The sequence below is a fragment of the Acyrthosiphon pisum genome, chromosome A2 (genome assembly GCF_005508785.2).
Source record: "Acyrthosiphon pisum isolate AL4f chromosome A2, pea_aphid_22Mar2018_4r6ur, whole genome shotgun sequence".
Taxonomy (NCBI): domain Eukaryota; kingdom Metazoa; phylum Arthropoda; class Insecta; order Hemiptera; family Aphididae; genus Acyrthosiphon; species Acyrthosiphon pisum.
The window spans coordinates 51,823,662-51,834,199 of NC_042495.1; the positions used below are offsets into that span (position 1 = coordinate 51,823,662).

The 10,538-nt window shown below is 26.4% G+C and overlaps 2 protein-coding genes across 5 annotated transcripts in view; one reads left to right on the forward strand and one right to left on the reverse strand.

The window, feature by feature from the left end:
* The first annotated feature begins 145 nt into the window (after window positions 1-145).
* Window positions 146-4,202, forward strand: LOC100165170. The gene is made up of 4 exons (XM_001952581.5): window positions 146-757; window positions 1,907-1,992; window positions 2,059-3,130; window positions 3,875-4,202. Exons 1-3 carry the CDS (start codon window positions 682-684, stop codon window positions 3,127-3,129), a joined length of 1,233 nt encoding a protein of 410 aa, XP_001952616.2. The 5' UTR covers window positions 146-681; the 3' UTR covers window position 3,130; window positions 3,875-4,202.
* Window positions 4,179-10,538, reverse strand: part of LOC100163090 (sedoheptulokinase) — an 8,744-nt gene continuing 2,384 nt past the window's right edge. For 3 of the 4 annotated variants that reach the window (XM_029489490.1, XM_016801064.2, XM_001952588.5), the window contains 6 exons: window positions 5,675-5,916; window positions 5,335-5,600; window positions 5,147-5,272; window positions 4,937-5,074; window positions 4,555-4,747; window positions 4,179-4,470 (listed from right to left, as the gene is read on the reverse strand). In XM_029489490.1, coding sequence (XP_029345350.1) covers window positions 4,272-4,470; window positions 4,555-4,747; window positions 4,937-5,074; window positions 5,147-5,272; window positions 5,335-5,600; window positions 5,675-5,916 — 1,164 coding nt within the window. In that variant the 3' untranslated portion in view covers window positions 4,179-4,271. Of the gene's footprint in view, window positions 4,471-4,554; window positions 4,748-4,936; window positions 5,075-5,146; window positions 5,273-5,334; window positions 5,601-5,674; window positions 6,141-10,538 lie in introns of all 4 variants that reach the window. The other variant, XM_016801066.2, reaches the window with a different exon arrangement.

Sequence of the window (10,538 nt, forward strand, 5' to 3'; positions counted from 1 at the left end):
TTACAATGGCAGTTGAAAAATATTAAAAATACAGTCTCAATTTTTTTCGATAAGCAATGTCTATACAAACGTAATGCGTAATCGCACTAGTCGCAGTAGAAATTATTATAATTTCAAGACCTGTAAAAAAATATCTTGATTAAATAATTTTAATATTTTTAACCATAATGTTTGAACAAATTTACTTTAGAACATGTATTTTGTGAAACGAAAAGTAGTTATCCAGTGTCTTTGTATTGGACTATAAGAAATAAAATTCGGTGGGGATTAACGACAACACCGTCTTTTCCATGCACCGCATAAATTCCTTCGAATCATCACCGGCGAGTGGCGACAGCAGCTGATATCAGACGTTAAAATATCGGTTATTTTTTCCACGGCGTTGAACGTTCTGAACTTCCAATTCAAATTTCAAGCTAAATATCAATTATGATATAATTCATTAATAAGTAATATTATATTATAATAAGTGCATCATGGTACAGTAATCATCATTCTAACGGAATTTACTTTTAATTTTCAAATTTTTACCAATTTAGCTATCGATGTTTGAATACTTGAATTTTTTTACTCGCTGTTAAATACTAAATTTGTAATACTAACCGATATTATATTGTTGGATTCTTCGAAATCTTTCTGTTTTCTAATTTGCGTGTACATTAATAGCTTTGAATTTATAAAATGAATAAAGAAAGGCGCGTTGGCCGTCGTAGTGTGGTACAAAATCTTGTTAAACTTACTCCCGAATTCGATAATGGTATGTATCTATTATAATATTATTTTGTATCTTTCTATTTCAAACAAAATAAGTACTCACAACTCATACCAATATATTATATAAATTATTATATGAACCTTAATTACATATCGGCTATCATATTAATTATGTAAGATCCGTTTTATTCCTATCAGTAAGTAGTTGTTATGTATTTTCATTGAAATTCTGACTATTTAGGTAATTGATAATAATAGTAGGTATGTCAAATTTTCATTCACAGTAAAACATGTATTTACATATCGTCCCCGTTCATACAAAGTACACTAAGTCCAAAAATCGACTTAGAAATTTGTATTTTAACAATAATAAGAGCTATAAATTTCACAGTGTCATATTATTTACAACTACTCATTAACAGCTACTTCCCTTAAGGGAAACTCAATTAAAAAAGGAAAGAAAAAAATTTGGTTACATATGGTATACATTTAAAGTTTGAAAAAATTTCAAAAGCTGATTCATGTTTTTGGACTTAGTGTGTTTTGCATGAACAGGGACGATATATACATATTTTTTATGTACAATCATATAATATTGAATGACATACCTATCTCGGCACACTATTTATAAATTAATTGTTCTATTGTAAAGTATGTGGCTATGTAAAATGATATTAATACCGGATATTCTCATTTAAATAGGATAACAAATTATAATGCATACCTATGTATCTTATTTCGGTAAATTATTATAGTTGATAAATATCATAATTCAACGTTGTTATATAATACTATGATACAAATTGTTCTCTCTGAAAATTACTCTGGTATCTAATTAATTACTTTGCTGGTGGCTTCACTTTTAGCTATAATAATGACATAATATAGGTAATACTTTATTTACATCATAAGAGATTTTGAGTAGCGTTCAATATTTATTTGAATATTTATCTTTTTTATGATACTCTTAAAGATAATTAATGGTTTAAAATTTAAAAAATAATGAATATGGGAAACAAAATTGTGGATACCAGCCTATTATTTTAGAAAAGATTTGTTTTATTTATTTTTAAAACTAAAATTATTTTGGTATTGATACATGTCGAGTTTAATTCTTAATTACCATAATCACAACATAGTTTAGGTTCCTATATTATTTAGAATAATTAAACTCTTTATTTGTGTCTTTTAGAAGAAAAAGTGTCAATTGGACCAAAAAAAGCTTTGTTTGATGACGATACATTTGTTATGAAACGTACATTAAAGCCATTACATGAGGTATATGCTAATATTTACATATTGTATAAAAGTAACTATAATCAATATATTTCAATCTATTTTCAGATTAACAATTTTCAGTTTTCTTCATCAAAATCAAAAAGTCATGATAAACTTTATACAGAAAATACTTTTGACATACCGAAATCTACATACATGGATATGTTTAATAACCATAATAAAATTCCATTATCTCCACCTAGTAGAATAAAACTTCTTGAATCATCAATGGGGAAATCTCGCCAAAAGCCTTGTGAACCTGTATTGCAATCAAAAGAACTTTTTAACACACTGATTGACTCACCCTGTACTAAGTATGAAAAAGTACAGTTCAACAATGCATTATCATCTGCCTCTAAGTATTTATTAAACCGCCACTTAGAATCAGTCCAACAAAATGCTGACATATTTAATGTCTCAACACCTGATGTAAATTTGTGTCCTGTCAGTGAAAATCATTTTAATAAATTCACAACTCCAAGCTTAATAGATCTAAGTATAACTCCGAAGCCAGACATATGTCAAACTCATAGTCAATCTCAAACATCAAATCTACCTTTATTAGTTGAAGTAACGAAAAACAATGATGATATTTATCAAAATCAAACATCAAATATGCCCCTATTAGTTGAAGAAATTGAAGGATTTAAAAACAAAGATATCGATGATATTCGTCAAACTCAAATATCAAATCTGTCTTTATTAGTTGAAGATATTGAAGAACTGAAAAAAAAAGAAATTGACGATATTCGCCAAACTAAATCACAATGTTGTGATTTAATGAAGACCCGGTTCAAAGAAATTGAACTAGAAATTGAAAAACATTTTGGCATTATGGAAAATAAAGTTAATGAAAACTATGATAAATTGATAAAAAAATTTCAAGATGGAAACAATGACAGTGTTGAATCACAGACTTCAATCGTTACAACAGAAACAGTGAAGGAAAAAAATTACACTAGAATGACTGGTGCTTTTGGAATTTTTAATAATTTAAATAAAGATTGCAGTTTTTTGAAAACTCCTAAGACTAAAGGCAAAACCCGAGAAGAAATGTTAAATAAAGGGGTTTTGACACCATGTACAATGTCATTTGTTTTACAAGAACAATTAATGCACTTGAATAGTAGTTCTTAAGGTAATATACATATATATTATTAAAAGCACATATTGTTACCATTGATTCTATATTAATATTATTTTGTAATTTAATTTCAATTTTAGATAATTATGTAGGTTTCTCGTAATTACAATCCAGATTTTTAAGGTTAACTATTTTTGGAAATTATATACTTTGGTTTATTTTTCTTTAAATTAAGTAAATTTATTAGGCAATATATTATGTATAGTTCTGTACATAAAAACTCAATATTTCTGATGCAACTGATCAATCAAATAATTTTCATTATGCCACTAATTATTATATACCATGATAAAATGATACAATATAATATCAAATTATACTGCGAATATTCAATTTTAATAGTGGCAAAATAAATAAGAAAAATTAAGTTTCATTTCTGTTTTGTGGTAGTTAAAATAATCATATTTAAATTAACTATATTCATCCAACATTCACCTAATGAAATACTAGTTCTTCATAAGTTTTTGTATCTCTTAGGTGCTAATTATATTATACCATTGCTATTGAAGTTATTTGGATAAAAACAATATTGAGACGGTATTTTCAATTATAACTGAAAAATTATAATTAAATATTGTCTAGAAATTCAAAATTCAAAACTATATAATATGTATAAACTGTATTTTATTTAACTTTGTATGCTCTTTACACATATATATGTATATATTTATCATTATTAATCTGTATATTTAATTTTAATGTATTTAATTTATATATTACGTTTATTTTATGTTTCAGCTTTTGACCTGTGAATAATCCAAAAGATATAACTGATAATTTTTAAAGAACTTAATTTGTAAGTCTTCATTAGTTATTGTGACCATTAATTATTTTTATGCAACAATTCAAATAGGTACTAAAAATATTTTTATTTTTAATGTTAATACTAAATTTTTATTTACTGTACTTAATAATGATAAAAATCATTTTTATAGTATTATTATTATTATTTACATTTCATTTATAATATAGTAGTTATGATGATTGCAATATTGTAGTGTTAAATACATTTTTTAGTTGATAATTACATGTTGTACATTTATGAATATACCAGACATTTCTTTTACATTCTTATATGTTTTATGAATAACACATACATTAATTATAATATATTTGGTTAACTGAAGTACATTTACTAATTAAATAAGGAAGGATTATTCTTCAATAATGCTAAAGCAGCACCAAAAGCAGAATCTTCTGACATTGTTACACACAATGGAAGATTATAACAAGTTTCTATTTCTTTTTTTATTATATGGTTTTTGGTTATAACTGATCCTGAACCTATGATTCTTTGAATTCCAGCTTTCAATAACATTTCTCTTGGCATCATTCTAAAATAAAATAAACTCAAAAGTTATAGTTATATGACTTGTATGTTATTATTGCATTGTTTTGAGATAATTTAATAAACCTACTTGTGTAAATTATTAATGATTCCTTTGCAAAAACCTGAAAACAATTCTGATAATGTGAGATTATTATTTGTAACATTTATTAATGATCCATAAGTTGTTGGATTGTGCCTTTCTCCAAAAATTAAAGGGTTTACTATAAGAGGTGTCAAATTTTCTTCAGGTGATAAATGTAACAATCGGTTCCATAATTCATCTGAAATAAAATTGTTACATAATTATATATGACATGTCAATAAAATATTCTATTATTTAGTAAATAAACGATAATTTATGTATCAATGGAAATAGTTAAAAGGTTAGACTGGTTAGTTGTTTTTACTTTTTACATTTACTAACATCATAACTGACACTTCATAAAATATGTGTTAGTATTATTAATTACCTTCAGTTATAGTCAATCCAAGAGCAGATACCCAGCTAAATACAGATCTAACAAAAGAGTCTAAGACATTTCCACCATTCAATGAAGCTGCTACTGCCAAAAAGTGATTCTCGAAATATGGAAAATATTCAACACTATCTGATCCAACAACAAAAAAATTATAACAAACTAATCAGAATTATTATAAATATTAATTGTCTAAAATTTTACCACATTGTGTCTCAATTTCTTTGGCTATAAATGCAACTTGAGCAGAGGTTGAAATGTTAATTACTGCATCTGTCATTGTTGTTAATGTAGCCATTACTGAACATTGCAAATCACCAAGAGCAACACCTTAATGGTAAGTAAATCAATTAAATACAAGTTATTTCATTTTAAAAATATTTATCATTTACCAACTACCGCGCCTTTTGGTATATTATAAATAGTTTCATATAATGTCCCTACATTTATTCCAGGCTGTACGACTGATGGTAACAGATGAACTGGAAAATTTGCTTCTGTTAGAATATCTATATTCCAGGAACAGTCAGTTACATTAAAATATCCCCAACTTGCCGCATTGTGTGTAGACATGACTGATTTTCCTTGATTGCAAAGTATTGATACAATTAAATCTTGAATTGTACCGCATTGATTAAAATTACTCAATATTTCTGGTCTAAGAATGGTATATATTAACATTTGTATTTTATTTTTAAGTATTCGATAATTTGTTACACCTATAATACTAACTGATTTTCTTTTAACCAAAATATGGTATTACATCCATAACCTGAGTATGCCTTTAAATGAGAATGAGGTTTTGGCAGTTTGGCCAAAAATTGGAAATCTGTACGTGCATCTTGCCATGTATATAAATTAGATACAAATGTATCTGTTTTGCTTATAAACTCACTATCCCAAAAGTTGAGTACGAATTTTTCATCCCAGAAAACTATTCCATGCATTTGACCACAAATACCAATTGCTTTTACCTTATTATAAGGATCAGATTGTTGGTGAAATTTTAGATTCTGAGCGGAGCGATGAATGTATTGATTTTACTATGATGTGTTTTTTTTTGTGTGTCCTCTCATCAACTTTAAAAACAGTAGAAATGGTTCAATTTTCTTCAACACCATATTTTCGTAGGAAAGTCAATCTAGTTGGTACTTTGGGAAATCAAATGTAAAATGTTCTCAATAGTTTTCAAAAAAATCTAGAAAAACAAATAAAAAATTGATAAAAAAAACTGATATTTTTACGCAGAACCTGTTTTTGAAAAAATTGATTTTTTTTTTTTATCACTAAAAAGAAATAACCGAATATAGATGAAATTTTCGCTGAATGTCTATCTCTGCCATTTCTATGCATTATAAGATTTTCGAAATATTGCGACTCTTATTGAGCTATTTATAGGCATAAGAAGTATTATAGAGTAGTATATTAGTTTTATTAGTTTTTTTTTTTAACTATTATCGATAGAAAATTTTTCAGTGTGTCAAAAAACTTGAAAATGTAATACAACGAAAGTTATAAGTTAATGTTAGTGGAAATTAAAAAATATTGAGCATAAACCCACAATAATTTTTCATACGGCGTTGGTGCCGGTTTTTTCAATTTTACGAAATTCTATAAAATTTGAAAATTATATTTTATATTTTAATTACCTACTACCTTAATTATAATACATTTCCACAAATCTATAGCACGATATCTATTTAGGGGGGGTTGATATGGTGTATTATATAAACGAAAATTACATCACTGGAAAAACTCTCACGCCCTGTATAAAAGTCTGATTTTGTTAATTTATTTTTACTTAAAAGAAGAGAAGATTTTTCAAATCAGATCAAGGGCTGAATTTTGATTTTACTTTAAATAATGATAGAAAAATACGTTTGACAAAGTACAATAATTATAGTATAATTATTCTACATTTTAAAATTGGGCTTTGATCCGACTTGAAAAAATATGTTCTCTTCTATTAAATAAAAAAAAAATTAACGAAATCTGACTATTCTACAGGGCGGAGAGTTCGTCCAGCAGGACATGTTTTTGTACTAAAAATACGCACCGGCTCCAACGCCCTCAAATCATAATTTTGAAAGAAACACGAAAAGTGGCAAATTATTTCGAGTTCAAAATTCATAAAAAAATGTTCTATTTATATATAAGATTTTAAATTTGAATACAAGATTCCTCTTAAGTTTCTCTACATTTAACAAAAAAAAAGTTTACCTGAAACTTAAAATAATTTTTTACGAGCGTTTGAAGTTAAAAACAAATTTTCATACAACGATTTTCTTATTTTGTTGTAATTCAAAATCTATTAATCGTAGGTACTTGAAATTGTCATCAAATGTTTAATGTTTATATTACCATTTTATATACATGATAAAATGTTCAAAATAATTTTACTTGTTTTGAGCTATTTATAGATATTTCAGTTTTTTATTCTATAAATGTCAATAAAATTTTATTCATTGCGTCAAAAAGTTAAAAAATGTAATACAAAGATCCACCTATGTTTATATTATAATAGCAACTGAAAAATATTAAAAAAAATATTGGCATGATTTTTTTTATAAGCATTTAAGGTAAAAATTTTAACAAAATTTACAAATTATTTAGTATTTAAAAATGTATAAAATGTTCAGCAACTAAGAATTGGAAATGGAAAAATCTACTTTACTGATAGGTATTATTTATTTTTGCAATTAAAGTATTAAACTGATTTGAAAAAAATTTAATTATTTTTTTATTTACAATTTACCTGCAATTAAAAGTATAAAATGGAAAAAATTACTTACACACCAACAGTCAATAGAAATGATAATAATGTTTTATTTTTAACAAGGTATATTTATTTAAATCATTAAGAGGACGTTATACCTGCATGTGTTGTCTCCATCTTACAAGTGCGTAACATAGCAAATCCTACGCTCAGCAGAACACGTGTAGCTCCGTTTGGTTTACAAATTAGATTGAATTGACCTCTTAACACATTTAAAGGTAAGATTATTATCTAGACAACCTCATGGGCTTTTTAGTATATTTTAATTTTTAAGCGAGTTATGAGTACTTAAAGATGTATAAACAATTTACAATTTTAAAATACTCATAGCTTGCTTTAAGGTATATCGTCCTATTAACTTTCGTGTAAATATTTAATGAATAATCCAAACATAAATTAACAATAAACAAAATATCAAATAGGTTGGTAATAAAATAATAGATAAGGAAAAAATCAAAAAATAGTGCAGCCAATACATGGAAAAAAATTCCGATTTTTTCGTATGAGTTTTTTCAGAAAAGACTTCAAATCTTAAATTTAAAAAAACATTTTTATAAATTTCCATCTCAAAATAATTTGCACATTTTCGTGATTTTTACGTGTTTTGTCAACATTTAAACTTAAAATGCTTATAAAAAAAACTTTTTCTAATATTTTTTAAATGCCATTTTAATAATATATTAAGTGCATTAAGCCCTTATACAATTGCATTAAGTTTTCAAGCTTCTTTACCAAACAAATAAAAAATTATTGACATTCGTAGCAAAAAAAAAAAACTAAAAAAATTGGAAATTTAAAATGTTCGGAAAAAGTTCAAAACAAATCAAAATATTTTTAAAAGGTTATCGTGCATAGAAATTGATAATATAAACATTCAGTGTAAATGTCATTATGTATTATTTTTTTTAGAGTTACGCCATAAACCAAAATCGATTTTATTGAAATCCTATTTTGCGTAAAAATTCTCGTTTTACCTTATTTTATTTTTTGTTTTCTCGGCGCTTTTATGATTTTAAAATTGAGACCTCCCAATGCATCAACTAGATTCATTTTCCCACCAGAAAAGATACTGAAGTTGAGAATCGAAGTATTATTTTCACTATAGTAGTTATCGTGTAAACAGACACAAAAAAAAAATATAAAAAACATACCTACATCATTGTAAAATAAAATCAATACATTCATCGTTCCGCCCAGAATCTAATATAAATTATTGAATATGGATAATAATCTCAATACCATGAACCAAGATAGTTTTTTATGATTAGCATTTTTTAAGTTTTTACTTTTTTGAATGACGCCATACATTTCATATTCCGAAGCAACAAATAATTCTGTGTAATAACTCTGGTGTAACTATTTCTTTCAATGTACAAAAATCAAATTTCGGAGAAGTAGTTATTAATTAATTATATTATGTCACTCAGTGGCGCAACTACCGAGTGTGTGCGGCTGAGACACGATTGAGCATAAAACACCTTTTTTGCGACACGATTGAGCAGAAATTGTCGGCGTATCAAAGGAAATTGAAATACAAAAGAAAACCAACACGATTGAGCATAAAAACTCTGCGACGATGCCATTTTCAATTTTGAACTGTATTATACAAAAATATTTATTTAAATAATTATAATGATTCAAAATATAACACGGCAAAAAAATATCATGTTTTCATAGTCAATATGTAATATGCCTAGTAACATTATTCAAAATATTTATAAATCAATAATAGTCTCAATAGTAGTCCGGAACTAATTTATTAATTGATATAACATTGTCGGTAAATCTGAGGGGCTCAGCTCACGGCTCGCGTCACTGTCAGATATCATAAATAATTGGTGTAATATACGTGAAAATAATAAATTACAAATTTTGGCTACGTGAATTTGGCAACATCGCATAAAATATTCTATGCTCAATCGTGCTTTACCGGAGTGTGCAAGGCGTGTATTGCACATCGGCCCCCAAGTCCCCAAATCGATGTGTTAAAATGAATTGTAAAGCTGTGGCCGAAGATAATTAAATTAAAATTAAGAGTAAAAAATAAATGTGTTCATATTATTAAATATTTGTAATTTATTGTAATCAAATGAAACTCAAATGATTCAAAATATTCTTGCGCAATTTTTTAAGTGAAGATCGTCTTAGTGACATTTCCATACTAAACATAGAATGGAGAAGAACTTCATGGATAGATGTAAAGAAAGTCATTGACAACTGTCAACTTATCAAACGCAAAAGCGAAGAAATTGTTAGATAATTTACAAATGTGTTGAAATTATACTATAATGCTATTTTTATAACAATAAATTATAAAATAAACAATTAAATACTTTTGTTTAGATAACTTAATATAATAATTTATTTACATTTTGTATATTTAGGCCCCAAATTAAGATTTGCACAACAGCCCCATAACATGTAGTTGCGGCACTGATGTCATTTATAACAATAGTAAGTATTTAAAATTTAGATTAGTGGAGTAGTGAACAACATTTTACGTGGTACCTATCTATACAGGCTAAAACCTACCCCTATGTACCAGTATTCTCCAATCATCTAACGATCTAAACTTTAAAAACTTATAACTATAAAATGAATTACTTCTCGGAAATGTAATGTTTTTAATTAAGATACTCTGAATAATATTCAGCTTCAGAATTTGAAATAAAAAAGGTGGGTAAGTGGATTTCGCTCTGCTGTACAGTAGGTTACAAGTGGGTCACTGTATAATGGATGGTATTAAATTTGAATTCAATGATATAATATCATTGTATAAGAAAAACGATTCTGAGCGGAGACTGTATGTTAGTCTAGGTA

Excerpts from the sequence above, each read along its gene's own strand:
- LOC100165170 (XM_001952581.5), top strand. The coding sequence starts at position 682 with ATGAATAAAGAAAGGCGCGTTGGCCGTCGTAGTGTGGTACAAAATCTT. Across the intron at positions 758-1,906 it reads TACTCCCGAATTCGATAATG|AAGAAAAAGTGTCAATTGGA; the intron begins GTATGTATCTAT and ends TGTGTCTTTTAG. Across the intron at positions 1,993-2,058 it reads CATTAAAGCCATTACATGAG|ATTAACAATTTTCAGTTTTC; the intron begins GTATATGCTAAT and ends ATCTATTTTCAG.